Source organism: Macrotis lagotis, chromosome X (assembly GCF_037893015.1).
Source record: "Macrotis lagotis isolate mMagLag1 chromosome X, bilby.v1.9.chrom.fasta, whole genome shotgun sequence".
NCBI lineage: Eukaryota > Metazoa > Chordata > Mammalia > Peramelemorphia > Peramelidae > Macrotis > Macrotis lagotis.
Window position 1 is genome coordinate 688,780,540 of NC_133666.1, and position 15,875 is coordinate 688,796,414.

The 15,875-nt window shown below is 39.5% G+C and overlaps 1 protein-coding gene across 1 annotated transcript in view; it reads right to left on the reverse strand.

Annotated features, from left to right (window-relative positions):
- Positions 1 to 1,135: 1,135 nt before the first annotated feature.
- Positions 1,136 to 15,875, reverse strand: part of PITPNB (phosphatidylinositol transfer protein beta) — a 77,289-nt gene continuing 62,549 nt past the window's right edge. Inside the window, exons 9-11 of the mRNA XM_074206203.1 lie at positions 9,501 to 9,611; positions 9,072 to 9,194; positions 1,136 to 3,113 (exon numbers count right to left, since the gene is read on the reverse strand). Coding sequence (XP_074062304.1) covers positions 3,063 to 3,113; positions 9,072 to 9,194; positions 9,501 to 9,611 — 285 coding nt within the window. The 3' untranslated portion in view covers positions 1,136 to 3,062. The remainder of the gene's footprint in view (positions 3,114 to 9,071; positions 9,195 to 9,500; positions 9,612 to 15,875) is intronic.

Sequence of the window (15,875 nt, forward strand, 5' to 3'; positions counted from 1 at the left end):
AGGACACAGAAGCTGGGTCACAGAGCTAGTAAGGGTAGAAGGATTTGAACTTATCTCCCATGTCCAGTGCCCTGGTCACTGAACTGCAATGATTAAGATCAGAGTTTCAGTTTTGAGAAGAGAATTGGCAGTGATGGGCAATGATGAGATCTAAGGTTATGATTATCCACAAGTGGCTGAGAGAGAATGGAGATAATCAACCTTGTGTTGATGAACTCCAAGATGGGACTGTTCAATGGGACATCAAAATGCATTATTGAAGTTCTAAATATTTAAATATGAGCTGGGTGGATAACAATGGGAGTTAACCACTGCCCTTGATAAAGAATGTCTGAAGGACCAGGCCTGAAGTTCGAAGCTATTCCAGGGTCAACTTCAAATGGGAGGGATATACTAGCCCCTCCTCATAGCCCAATGAGTCTGAGAGCAGGAGAGAAGTCACTGCCAGCACTAAGCAAAGTGCCCAGGAAGTGGCCCTTTCTAGAGAAAGTCAGCTCTTTGTGATCACCAGAGGATGGAATTGTATTGGGAGATGGAAGTCATAGGGAAAGAATCCAGTGACCAGGAACTTCAAGGTACTGAGATGGCAAACACCAGAGCTGAAAAAGGGTGCAGTGAAGACAGACTTTCTGCTCGGAAACCTCACATCTTTATCTGACACTTGGACACAAATGCCACGGTGTCTTTGGTGCCCTGAGGTTTGGTCTATCTGCAGTGGGGCCTGGAGGCAAGAGATCCAAGTGGATGTGACCACTGCCATTGCTAAAAAGAAGGATGGAGGAACCCGGATGGGGTTTCCTGGGCTTTGATGGTCAAAGGACAGCGAGCTGCCTGCTGCTCTGTTCAGTATCCCACAGGGTGCTCAAGATTAGCCCCATTATCACAAGGTAATACAAAATGAAAGTTAAATAAACAGTGTTAGAAAATGAGCATGTATTCTTTGTGGACATGAGGAACCAGAACCCCTGCAATAAGGTGGAAGTCAGGTGAGACAACCATATATCAAAGAATACAGAGAAGAGCATGACACTTTCCAAGCAGATGGCATGCTCCTGAACCAATGGTCAAGGAAAGCACCAGATGATGTCCTAAATCCAACACCACAAAGTAAAACAACAACCCAAGAGGAGACATCTGGCATTTTATGATCAAATTTATTTTCGGTTCCAATTTCAATGACTTTGCCTTACTGCAATTTACACAAGAAAGTGTCGAGTAAACGAGTTATTTTACAGTAACTGTACGATCCCTCAAATTTCCACAGCGAATCAAGAAACCATTAAAATCCATGCGTCGGGTGCTCCTGTCCATGTTGAGTGCACACGCCCCAGGATGCTGAAGATGCCCATGAGGATCAAAGTCCATGAAATAGAAAGAGCCAGACTTTTCATCCTGACAAATATGCAAAAATCCTCCTTGCAACAAACACTCCTCAGACAAAAGCATCTTGCTGTGACAAGCCTAATTTTCCAACGATGCCCAGAAAGTAAACATCGGGATTCATCCTGAGTACACAGAAGGTGTGTGAAGGTGGAGCTGGGGCAGAGCTAACAGGACAACATGATACAAAGTGCCCCTGGTCCGTGTCATGGCAATCATTTCAACAGGGGACAAAAATCACTGTGGATAGATGCAAATTAAATGACCAGTAGGATTCATCTACTGCAGGAGGGCATGGTTGAAGTGGAAAAGAGCATGATTTCCAGCATCAAGGCTTAAACCTTATCCTACACAAGCTTCTAGGACTGAGAGGAGAAAAAAGTTGGAATCTGACAAAGAAATCTGATTAAAAAAAAAAAAACAACTTACTTATGTGCTGTTCCTAAAATAACTTCTTTATTCCTATCTAACAAGCATTTTAATAGATATCTAGGAGAGGCTCCAGGTGAGTATTTGATTACAAAATCCTGAAGATTTGAGGGCCATCCACAAAAGGAGCGGAATTATACCATCGTCTTCATTGCATGTCTTCAGACAAAGCGCAGAGAGGCCCATGGATAGCCACACTCTACACTTTCATCTTACCTACAAGTGAACATCTCTCTTCTAAAATGTATTTTCAACATGAAAAGAGCTAAAAGTCATCATTATATTCCATTGTGTAAGTTGTGAGAAATCGAGGCCGTTTGCATAGTTTCCAAAATGCAATTTCAAAAAATAGTCATTTCAGACACAAGAAATTTGACTCAAGGGAAGTGCTACACTTCCAACTTCTCCAAGGAGCCTACAATATTTTTTATTGAGGCTAAATACTAGGATCATCCATCCATTTCTTTTGTGTCTAACAGGCTCTCTGAAATGTTTATAATGTTTATTATAAATCACAAGCCAGCGTCTTCCCCCCATTTTTTTTGCCAGTTTCTGATGTAGAAAAATACTTGAAATTTAAATGTACAAAAATCCAATAAAAACAGGTACATTTTTAAAGGACTGTTTTTTTCAAGGGCAAGTACAAATGAAATTATAGCCAGATTCCTTACTCATAGAAATCCTCAAAGTTGGCTGTAAGATCGTGACCATCCAGAAATAAATAGCTATAAATACATTCATAGTTTACATTCCAGAATCAGAGGGAAAACAAAAAATTCAGAATAAACTTTTGCTTTGGGAGTCTGTTTACTCATGAGACTAAAATAGAAAGCTTTAACAGACATTTAAGAGAACAACAAAAAAGTATATATTGGTCCACAACTTGACATCCATGAAACATACCAGCTAGCATTCCATTGTAGTCAATTCATCCATTAATGGCATTACTCTGATAATTATTAAAATCTGCTTCAGGTATATATAATGAAAATATTTCCTTTGCATTTTTGCTGTAGGTACAGTACTCTGGAGAAATTGTACTAATCCCCTAAGTAGATGTATGTCTGTATGTACATATATACACAAGTGCGTGCGTCACTATCTATAGCTCTACATGCGTTTTATATACAGCTACAGATATACACACACATATACATATCTACACACGTGTTTGAATTGCAGGACATGTGTATAGGTCATCATACACATGTCTGTGAAACACCAACACTGCAAGTTACTGGTCAGATCCCTCCTCAATCGTCATGGGCAGCGCTGGTTCCCCTCACTTGACCTTGATTACGTAACTGTGGGAATATGGAAAGAGAAGAGTAGGAGAAGGGAGACAAAATTAAGCTTGAAGCATGGTAAAAACGTCAATCCATTTTCTAGAAAAAATGCTTAACATGGCAAAACCTTTATCAGAAAGTCCATTTAAATTGAACAGATTGCTGCACTTTAAAAACCCTATTTAAGAATTGTCTTATTAATGGTGTAACACTGTCCCACCACTGGTGGGAGAAATTAAGCAAATGAATCATTGAAAAGGTCACTGATTTTTTGCAAGAAAAATTTAGTCAGAGTGACAGAAAGCAAGCTGTACAAAACCAACCGTGGGCTGCAGCCAAGGCTTCTTAGGGAATGCTGTGGGGTCACCCGAAGCTCCTCCTTTGGGCTCAGAGAGCTTGTTCAGTCTTAGTTCCACAGCACAAGGAGTGGCTGACCTGGACAAAAGGTCCAGTCAATGTAGACCACCAAGCACAGGAGAAAGAACCCCTTTACTTCCTTTTTTAATCCAGTAAACATCTTACTTCAGAACAATGCCACTAAACAGCAAGTTACATGCTGCCATATTTGGCTCAAATGCTTGTGGGCAGACTGCAATGGCTGCTCCCTTTTCACAAAAAGTCATCCGTCCCTTGGTAAATAAACATGTTTTGGCCTTTAAATGAACCCCCATTCCAAAGACTACAGAAAAATGCATACTGCAAATTGCAAATTCAACTGGAGGTGCCATTATAAATATTAGAAGCTCATGAGATGACTAGGAGAGCTTAAGAAATGAGGATGTGGGGTGGCAGAGAATTTAGAGAAGGGCAAATTAAGTGGGGGGGGCTGCTTTGTCACATCTGAAGAAAGAGCTGATATGACAGGTTATCTATCAAAGGCACTAGGATGTGGGGGGACAAACTGTTGAATTTAGAAACCTGTGATGTGAGTTTTAATTCCAGCTCTGCCAGCTTATTCTTTTGATGATGTTCAGCAGACCACCATCAGCCAAAGTCTCCTTATTAAGTTACAATAAAGAAGTTGGCTTCCAAGTCAATGGAACTCAAGCACATTTGGCCATCTTATAAACATGGGAACATTTCACTTTCAGATCTTAACCTGTGTCACTGATATGTCTTTATATGACAAGGATTAAAGTGAATGTCCTTTTTTAATGTCAATGTTCTTTAGTCTATGTGCAGTTTTTTCACTTTTAGAAATGAAATCATCAGAATATGGTGAACCTCTGCTCACCAAATAACTCTCCATCACCAGAAATGTGGGGATTTGGGAAGATGGAACCAAGAGGCAAGTGGTGGTGTCCTATTCACCCAACCCTTCACTTACACAGCTGGATATGGTCTCTGACCCTACAGAAGATTCATCTAGACATCAGCAGCCGTTGTGCCTCGGACGGAACCCTTCTTACGCATCTAAACGTAAAATAAAACCATGAGCTACTGAATCAAAGACTCTTAAAATGGGGTTAGTAAGCAAGAAGGTAAAGATGGTCCAAAGTGGGAGCTGCATTACTATCACATCCACATCTGGAAGAAAGTTTCTAGGACACTCCAAGAAGCTTAAATCTAAGGGAAGTCTTTAAAGAGTATTTTCTCAAACAGCACGACAGGTTTAGCTGTCCTTGAGTGCTAGAGAAAGGATCACAGGTTAATGGTGTGAATTTTATTTTAAAAAATAGCCCTAGACTCAAGAAAGCATCCACCAATGTTATTTATCTGTCATTTATTTGAATAGTCTTCAAAGGTCAGATTAGGTCCTTATAAAGTTGGTGAGGTTGAAGGGGAAGGAATGGGTACAGGGAATTTCCGGCTGCTCTGGATCTAACAAAAGCAGCTCCTTAAGCATAATTCACTCAAGAGCGATTAGCATCATACAAACACTTGTTGTGCTTAAGAAAAGGAGAAGGGACAAAAAAGAGATGTGAAAGAAAACTAAGAAAACAAGAAAAGAGCTAGAGAAACAGATGATAGGGACCAAGAAACAAGATTCTTAGCAGTGAATGAAGGAAGGTCTAAGAGCAGAAACGTGAAAACGGACCAAGACTTCCTTAGAAAAGTAACTTAATCACTATCAATAAAGGAAGAAGAGGGAAGAAGAGGACAGATAAGAAAGGGAGCAAAGATAATGTAGTCATCCCTCAACACATGGGGATTAAGGGTACATGACCTCTCTGAGTCATGATGATAATAATAATAATTCTGATGATATGAAATACACAAAACCAGTAACACAACACTCTACACCCATAACAAAAGTTGCAGAGATTAGTCTCTTGCACACTATACAGAGTCTCTGCAGTGTAGCGTCAGCAACCTTTTCCTACTAAAAGCCCAAGATACAAAGATCACTGGGGGTTGGGGGGGGGGGGGAGAGCTGGATGGTGGCATTCCCAAAGAGAGCAAGGAGCCTATATCTATTTATAATAAATTTATGTATGCATACTTGTGGTAGTAAATGATATAAGAGATTGTTTATGCATCTGATATACTAAAATATTTTTTGGGGGGAGGTTAATTTATATATGCACAATGTTAGCAATTTTTCACAGCAGGTCAAAAATTTGTCTTTCATTATTAATGGCCAACTTGTAAATAACCAAAACTACAAAAAGGAAAACCATAAAAAGGTCGAGGGATGATAAGACCATATTGGCTTATTTTTTTTTTCTTTTTTTTATATAAGGAAATACAAAGATAGGAAACAAGGTATGTTTATATAAAATACTGAGCTGCTTACTAAGCTTAAAGCCTTCTGCTCATGCTGGACCATCTCCTGACCCCAGTCCCTCTATCTGGGGCCGATCCCAATCTAAAAGAAATTTAATTCCTGAAATAGTTATGAATTAAAAAAAGATTTAAAATTGATTGAATGACCCCACACTAGGCATCAGTGGAATGAGACTGAATAAAACTCAAATTCCTTTCGGTCAAAAAAAAAGACTCTCCATGTTTAAACCTGCTTATTAAGTGGGGGGGGGGGGGGTTGCCAGGGGAACCTGTGCCCTCAGGCACTGCCTGCCTTACCTGTGGATGCTTGAAGACAGATGATGGTAGTATACAAACTAAGAGGGAGAATATCTAAAATAAAGCACTATTTAATTACTCTGAGCAGCATAACCAACTAGATTTCACATTAAGGTGATCAGCACTAAAGGCAGAAAAATGGTTCATTAGAATGGTGCAAATATAAAACAACAAAAGTGCCCTCCCCACCTACCCCCACCCACATCAAATTCCCTGTTTTATGGAAAAAGGAAACATGAAGATTTAAGCTTACATAGATCTACAAGACCTTCTCAAGATTTAGCTTCGGTTCAATTGCTTCTCTATCTCACAACATTCCTTTACTAGCTAGAGGGGCTGCTAATAAGCAGTCAGTCCCCAACTTGTAAACAATCCATCCATCCAGCAGCTGTTGCTATCAGCAGGGTCAGTGGGTTTTAAAACAAACCAAAAGACTATAAGGCATGTGTGGGTTAAGAAGTGGAAGAAAGGGAAAAGCCAGGAAACCTTGGCACTGAGCCTAAAGGAAAAAGTGACTAAGACTAAGTCCTTGGTTTGGGGGGCCTTCTTGTCCCCACTTGTTTGAATTTTCTCATTTCTCTTGGTTAAAACACCTCATGCTGCCAAAAGAAGGAACCTAAAGGATTAAACTTTTAAAAAGAAATAGTCATGCTTTTGAATTCTCACCTTTACCATATTATGAATTAGTTATATCACACCATTTTCTTCATTACCAACTACTCACATTTTTTTTTAACATGAAAATTAATCAGTACAGAGGTGGGTCACAAGTGCAGAAGGCCCGGGAGAACCTGCAAGCTGTAAAACAGAAGCTGAGCCAGTCTCCACTGCCTCAAACTCTGGACCAAACCAAGTGGAACACTGAACAGGTATACTTGAATGGAAATGATAGGTTCCACAAAGATGCTGGGATTTTAGGGGACTACAAACTCAAAATGAGTCAAGAGGATGATCCAACAAGCTGCCTTTCAAGGCATAACCTCTCAAATTAGAAAGCACCATGCATGAGACCCTCTCCGCATCACAGACATCTCTCTTCATAGCATAGATGAGGAAGCCTTTGAGGCCCAGGTGGGTTTGGCCCAGAATGCTAAGTCTAACAAGCAAGAACACCATGATCAGATGGGGTGTCAGACAAACAGATTAAGACTGTCTGAAAAGACTAACTGAAAAGTTAATATTTCTGGGCAACAAGATTTTTTGGTTTGGGGACATAAAAAAGCTACCCAACTCCTATTTGATCTCATGGGGCAGAATTTCTGTAATCAATGGAAATTACAAAATGACAATTTAGGATTGGCCTAAGGAAAACTTTCCCGCCATGACAAGCTAAGCCTAAATGGGAAGACTTTAAGTTGTCAAAAAGAGGCTACAAAGAGGATGTTATTTCTGAGGTAGGAAGGGATGGTCTCTGATGTTTTTCCAACTAAGAAATTCTTGGTGATTTGGGGTACATTCTTAGGCCTCTTTATGACTCAAGAAAAGTCCTTATGAGTTAGCTACTAATCAGAGACAGGCTGGCATGTGCAATGGAAAAGGGAGCTCCCAACACAGACAAACTCAGGACTCCTTAGAGCCTAAACCAGGGCCTTGCATACAGCAGGTATTTTATAAACGTCTGTGGAACTAAATTGTGTTGGGCAGGCAGTCATTGGCAGGGCCAGGAATGTAATGCCTTTTAGAACACTATTTCTAGAGGAAAAATCTTTTTGAATTCCAAAAAAACACTTGGAATCCAACCCACTTGTAATGTGGGTACTACCTGTGGTTTACTTTATGTGAAGGCTAAGGTTAAGATATTTTATTGCCTTATAAAGAAAACATTTCCAAGGCCTTTATAAGGATCATGTAAAACTAATTAGAAGCAGATTTTCCTTAAGTACAAAAATCCTGACAATTTGAAACATAGCATCTTTATCTTCCTTTGCAGTTGTACTAGAGAAATGATGATGATGATGATGATGATGATGATGATGATGATGATGATGATGATGTTTGTCTTTCAGTCTCGAAGAAGATCATGACATCAGGGAGGTGATGCCACGACATGCAAGTGAACAGGACTGGGTGGGGGGGGGGCGGGCAGGCGGGGCACTGTGCTAAGTCACCACCTTCATTCTGTCCTTCAAAGTCATCTGGATCCAGTGTCCAGATAGGAATCAGGACGACTGCAGATGCTTGACAGTCAGGGCTAAGTGACTTGCTCAGGGTTACAAAACTAGTGTCAAGTGCCTGAGGCTGGATTGGAACTCTGGTCTTCCTGCCTCCATGCACCACCTATCATTAGATGGTCTTTCTAAACATTCCCATGAGCTGGCATAGCTCCAGGATTACCATACGGAAACTTTCTCCATACTAGACCTTTGTCAATTCAAGGAAATAATCTCTAGTCAGGTCTGTCAAATGAGAGGTGGAAGCCCGTGCATTCTCAGACTAACACGAGTCCACAAAAGTATGAAATGCAGGATGAACTATTATCTCACAAAAAGGAAAATTTGGTTTCTTCTTAAAGTTTTGTGTATCAGCTCTCATAGCTAACAAGTTGAGGGGGAAAAAAGAAACTTCTGAAGATGGGGAAGAAAGATCAAGATTTCTTGAAATATGAGGAGAATTTGAGTTCAATGGTCTGAAAGATCAAGAAGAGAGGATTATAAATATACTGAGGTTAAAAGCTAAAGCTGTGGAAAGGCCCTAATGCACATGGAAATTCAACAGAAATTCAGCATTTCCAAATTCTGGATCTGGGAAGGTCCTCATACAGATTTCCCTTGGAAAAGAAGCTCTTCAAAAGGTACTCAGTAAGAATCCAGCTTGAGTAAAGGAATGTTAGTCTACAATCAGCTATCCCAGATACTCTAAAGGTCAGAGCTCCCTTCCCTTCTATCACAGAGCCTATTAAAGCCTTAATAACATGTATGAGGAAAAGAACTTCCAAAGAGGAGGCACTCTTACAGCTTCTAGCTCTTTCTGGGTTTCATCTTCCATTCTTCGAATGTCTTCCATAGTCAGGTCAATCCACTTGTCAATCCAACAAAAGAGCTGGCGGTGAAAGTTGGTAAATATTCTTTTTTCTTGCTTTGAAAATAAAGAGATAAAGGTGTGTTACAAAGGCTGACAGGGCAGAGACACTCAGTTAATTACATGAACATTAATAAACCACAAGCCTTGATATGGATGTGCTACACTAAGACTTCTCTATCTCAAACCATTTGCAAAGACCACCAAGCCAATCAAAGCAAAACCAAGTTGTCCTGGGCCTTCCCAGAAGGGTCCAGCTCCAGAGAGAGGAGCAGGCCCCTGGCAGACAGAATGGAACATGAATCAAACAGGACAGTCATGTGGAACAATCACGGTTCTCACTCATTCCTATGGATGACTTACTTTTTGAATAAAGTTTTCTACTTTACTCTGCAGACCCCACCACTTGAATTTGATGGTTACCAGCTTGTAGGCACACATTTGGGGAGAGTCTTGGTCATTTGCCAGATCTTTCTAGATGGGGAAAACAGGAGAAATTATCATTTAATAGTGCTTGAAAAAAACTTAACAAAGATTCTGTTCCAAACACAGACATTATAAGCTTCCAACTCTATTAAGCACCTACTATGTATATCCCCTGCTTCCCTGAGGAGGAAGAAGGAAAAGGAAAGTCAGTAAAACTACTCAACTTTACAGATTTGGATCCAATCAGCTCCAGACCAAGCTTTAAACCAAGAATGGCTCTCCTGAGCAATATGGGGCACTTCCTGGCCCTGCTCTCCCCCTCCCTGATCCCATAGGCTTTCCACTCTTGCTCTGGGATCGATAACTTAATCAATATCTGACAGGTTTACTAGAAAGTGTGGGACAATCCTTGCTATTTCCTGGCATCATGAGCCTAGACCAGCAGGACACAGAGGCTCATTTAGCACCTGAAGTCAGGACATCAGGGGTTCAAATCCCAGACATGTCCCAGTCTGGAAACTCTGGGCAAATCATTTCATCTTTATGCCTTAGTTTTCTCATCTGTAAAGCGAGGGAACAGAGCAATTGGCCTCAAAATCTCTTCTAGTAATCTATAATTCTATGATGATTCTATGAGTTCCTGGAAGGCAAGCAGGGAATACAGAAACATTTGTGTTTCCTTAGGGTTTCCTTAGCATGGTTCTAGGCCCACAGAGACTTCATTCATTCATTCATCCTCTGAAAATCAGCAGTCTCCTGACATACAAGAAATATAAGGCATTACTTACAAGGTTGAGGAGAGTGAGCCTCAAACTCAAGTATCCGGAGGTTCTAAATCATTCTGCCTAAGGGGCAGGTCTTTTCACAAGGGCTACAAAACTCTATTCAAATCACATCAAGGCTGAACCCTATACACTTAAACCCTATCCAATTAGATTCCTACCATTTTAATGGAGAATTTTGGCCAGGAAAAGTTCCTGCAGGGTCCTGTAGCCCCTTCCCCATGGGGCTTCATAGATGATCAGAGGAGACTTTGGCAGCCTCTCTCCCCCACAAGGACCCCTTCAGCTTTTCCTCTGGGAGGCAAGAGCCTAATGTTTACTAAGTCCATAAAGGCAGCCCTGCCAGCCCCTACAGGACACCTCCAAACGAGAGGAAGTTTGTATGGATACCAAGGTTAGGTGGGCTGCTCAAGGGGAAGTCCTTATTCTAAGGTCTTCAAAAGTATAACACTACACATCATTTTCTTTCAACTATGTTTCATTTCTAACTCAATTATGGGAACAGAAAAAGTTTTTTAAAGTAGAAGGGGGTGGTATTCAGAAACAAAATACTGTGGTATTCAGAAATAAAGTATACTTTTCTATTATATTATTGAGATGGAAAGTCTGCATTCAATTCATCAAAACCTCTGCCAAGGAAATCCCAGATTCACAGAGTCAGATCCAACTGGAATGTCTCAATAACAACTTGTTCTTAAGAGCTTGCCCCAAGTCATTCTCCTTGTTTCCTTATTGTTAAATGATGTTAAATGAGTAAGGTGTAGAAGAGGTTTAATTCAATGGCAAACTCTTAACATTTTGATTCAACAAATCAACAATCAATATGGAGTACAGGAGACCCTTCTTCTGGTCTTTCTGTTGATTTGTCCAAACTATAATCTGGGCCCCAAGATTGGAACAGGATCATAGTGGAGGAAAAATATGATATAAAAATATGATATAAAAAAATATGATATAAAACTAATCAAGTGGCTGCCAAGACAAAAGGCAGTACAGGGCACTTAATGTGGGATTTCAAAGTCCCTTTTTTTTCCCAACTCAAATTTTATTTTATTTTATTTTACCACGAACATACAAAAGTAGTTTTTTCAACATTCATCCATTTGCAAACTTCTGAGTTCCATAGTTTTCTACCTCCCTACCTTTCCTTCCCCCCTTCCCATGGTGATGAACAGTTGGTACATGTGCAATTGTGTTCAACTTATTTCCATATTAGTCCTGTTGTGAAAGAAGAATTAGAACTAATTCTAGCTGGAAATTGGGAAAAAATCCAATGTCTATTTTTTTGCTCTGCACTCAAGAGACCCCAATTTTTTTTTCCTCTGGATGTGGATGGCTGCATCCATCATGGTTGATCACCTCACAATGTTGTTGTTAATGTTCTCTTGGTTCTGCTCATTTCCCTTTGCATCAGTTCATACCAGGCTTTTCATGCTTCTCTAAAGTACAACCACTCCTGATTTCTAACAGAACAGTAATTCAGAATATTCATATATCTTAACTTGTTCAGTCATTCTCCAATTGATGGACATCCCCCCAATTTCTAATTCTTTGCCACTAAATATTTTGATTAACTGTTATTTCAACATAACTGATTCCCCTTGTAATCCTCTATAGATTTTATTTTATGCATTTAAAAATATTCTTAGGAAGGTTGTGGTCACAGGTTTTACCAGACTGACAAAGGATCCACAGCACACACACAAAAAAAGGTTGAGGATCCCTAGTAGAGGCTTAAGAGGCTTAAGGCTTAACCCAGGTGCAGGGATAGTCAAGTTCCTTAAACCATTTCTTTTCTACTGGGGTGACCTTAATCCCTTAGATTCCCTGGGCCTCAACTTCGTCTCCTATAAAAGGAGAACTAGGGTCAGAAGATCTTAACCATTTCTACATGTTTGTGTGTGTGAATGGAGTATGAGATAGACCCCTTTGTCAGGCTGATGAAACATCATTACTTTCAGAATAATGTTTGTAAATTGAAAGATGAGGCCATGAAGCAAATATTAAGTGTCCTCATCTGTAAAATGGCAGCATTTTCCAGATCCACTCTAGCTCTAAAAGTTCCCAGGGCAGAGGTAGAAGCTTCCAGGTCCATGACTCCAGGCCCCTGTACAACTTGTTCTGAAGACAGACCAGTCCTACTTGCCTGCCTATATTATACTGTTGCTGCTGAAACACTGGTTCTTTAAAACTGTCAAACACTTGTGTACAAACAGTGGGCTGAAGTATGACTCTAATTAAAGAACAAGCTAAAAATACACAAAAATGGTTCAAACAAACTCAGGTTCTGAGAACAGGACATATACATCTGACTTGTACAATTAATGAAGTTTATACCCCTCAAGGCATTTTTGGAAGGATGCTGGAGCTGAATCAAACTATTAAACACTGGTAATGGAAAGAGGGCAACATGAAAGATTCCAGCCAAAACCTAACTCTGAGAAACAACCCAGCAAAGATGAAAAAAGTGGGTCAAATGAAGCAAAAGCTCCAAAAAAACAAAGAGAAACCGGCAACCTCATCCCCTGGACCAGGTCTTGAAGCCTACAGGAGCTCTGGGCAGGACCTCCCTGGTACCAGAAGCCAGAACAACTCCAAGTTCTGAGCTCAAGCTGTCACAACAGGGGGACAGAGTCAGTTCCTAATTAATGCTCTTATAGTCAAGGAAGATGTCAGGGAACAAGAGACCAGGACCCAACCACAGCATCCACACCTTTGATAAAGCTGTGTCAACAGTACCCAGATTGCAGTGAGAATAAGAGTAGGGCTAAGCCACAGCACCCAAGAATTCAGAAGGGGCAGAGAGTGGTCCTAACAAAGACCAAGTCCGCTGAAGACAAAAGTAAACAGAAGAAAACAAACTCCATGGTTTTAAGAGAAGGTCAAAAAATAAATCTAGAAGATGAAAATTAAATTCCACAATAAACACAAGTACAGCTTCAGAAGAAAGATTAGAATGGCAACAAGGACTGAGTAGATAAAAGAAATAAAACAAAGAATAAAAAATGAAATATCAGAACTCATAAGGGAAAAAAATTGGAATGTGAATAAACAGCTTAGAACAGAAGGTGCAAGTAGTTGAGCATCTTGAAAACAATAACACAAAGATAACTCAATTATTGAAATATGACTAGAAACAGAAACAAAAGCCTGAAAAATCTGAAGGGCAAGAAAAATAGCCACTGCAACAAATGAGTGACCAAAAAATAGTCTGGGGAAATAAGAATCACTCTTACTCCCCAAAACCAGGATCAACCAAAGCCATAAAGATATTGTACTTCAAGAAACCACCAAAGAAAGTTGTCCAGAACAATGTTAGCAGCAAGAAAGAGAAAAGTGAAAAGATAAATTAGTCACAGATCACTTCCAACCACAAGGCCAGTCTAAAGTCACGGACTCCAGGGCCAAAGGACACAAGAAAAAGTTCATGTTCCATCTACTGTGGACAGGATCATAGAAGAAAACTATGCAACCTTCAGAAAGAAAAGAACATTTCAGAAGTACCACCAAAGGAAAAAACCACAACCAAGGATAACTCATGCTGAAAAAGACAAAGTGCCATCCTATATGGGGGGAGGGGGGGAGATGGCAGTGTGATAATTCTGTCAAGTCTTCTAAAAGGAGCAAGATGCTAGGGACTCAAAACACAGCAGACAAAAACCCTAGAAAAGTAAATTCAATTGAGTAATTTGAAGGTGGTAAAAAATGATCAGGCAAACATTTCCCACCCCCCCCATACACACACACACACACACACACACACACACAGACACACACACCCACCCTCTCTATATCCATCTAGAAATATATGCATATGATGGGGGGAGAGAGAGTCAGTCAATAGCGGTCAATCGGGAGAAGAAAGTATGAGTTTGGAGAAGAAAGAGAGGATGTGTTAAGGAGCCAGACAGCTCCAATTATAGATTACTGATGTGGAATTTGTTCCTTTTTCTTTCCCTACTTTCCTTTTCTTTATTTCAAAGAGAGAGAGCCAAAGAGAGGAAAAATAAGAAGAGGGAAAATACAAGTAACAATTGTAACCATGAGTGTGATTAATTTCTCCATGTAACAGGAATGTAACTAAATGGATGAGCAGAATCTAACAATATGTTGTTTAAAGGCAACACAATTGAAACAAAGAGTCCCTGAGTTAAATTGAGGGCCCGAGTAGAATTTATTATGATTCAGGTGAATCTAAAATTTACAGCAGGGGTAGCAATCCTGATAGGTCTATCTAGTGATTAATGAACGGGAATTGAAAGTAGCACGGCAACTCGACAAAAATGCAGTGTGTCTAGAACTAGAAAAACTCCCTCACAAAAAAAAAGCAGAATGTTGAACACAACTTTTACTGACCACAATGCAATGATTAAGGGGAATCTAAAGAAAGAATTGAAATTTAAATGGGGATTAAGGATAGGAAAAAGAAAACATCATAGAAACTAATTTTTATTAAAGAAAATGCTAAGAGTAAAACAACATAACAAACTTTGGGGGATTATTAACTCAATGTTGTTCTTTTCTCTCTAAATATTTTCATCAACCAAAAAGAGAATTGCATGTGTAATTTTTTTAAGTTAGGAAAGTAACAAATCAAAAAGGTTCCAAGAAACATACAAAAATTTTGAAAAATCAGAGATAAAACTCAAAGAGCAAAAAGTCCCAAAAGTTGAATTGATAAACTAGAAGCTGTTTTAAAAAAAAATTTTAATGAACTTTCTTTATCACTTCAGATCAACCCTCTGCAACTTAAGGTCTTAGAGAACTACCAAGAGCACCGAAACCAAGTGACTCCCAGATTGAATCCCTCAAGACAGGGCATGCATACACTTCAGGGGAAACCCAAGTCTTCTCAACTATCTATCCAAGTGTGCCATGATGCCTCTCCATACAATTATACAGCAACAAAATGGATCACTATTCACCAAAATTAAAACAATCAGCTTATCAGAACAGGATAGAGACATTTTAAATAACTCAATTTAGGAGGAAAAAAAAAACTGGGCATGTCATAAATGAACTCCCAAAGGAAAACAACCCAAGAACAGATGGATTTACAAGGGAATCCTAGCAAACATTAGAAGAAAAATGAACTCCAATAATACACAAACTGTTTGCAAAATCAATGAAAGAAAACAGTCAGTGAGCCAGACACAGTCCTGATGCCCAAGCAAGGGAGAGACCAAGCAGAAAACAAGTTAGAGAGAACACCTCTAATGAATGAGCACAAAAATACAGAATAAAATATAAGCCAACAGGCTAAAACATATATTAGAAAGGTCATACACTATTAAGGGTGAACTTATATAACACTGGCCTGAAATTTCAGAAACTGATAAATGGATCATGTAATAAAAATAATTAAAACCAATATAATTATAGCAATAGATGTAGAAAATGCTTTTAACAAAAGAATGCACAATCATGTTTAAAACACTTAAAAATAGAAATAAACAGGTTTTTTTTTCCTTGTACTGGTAAGCAACTAGTATTTTCTATAATGGAGAAACATCAGAAAATCCCTCCAGTG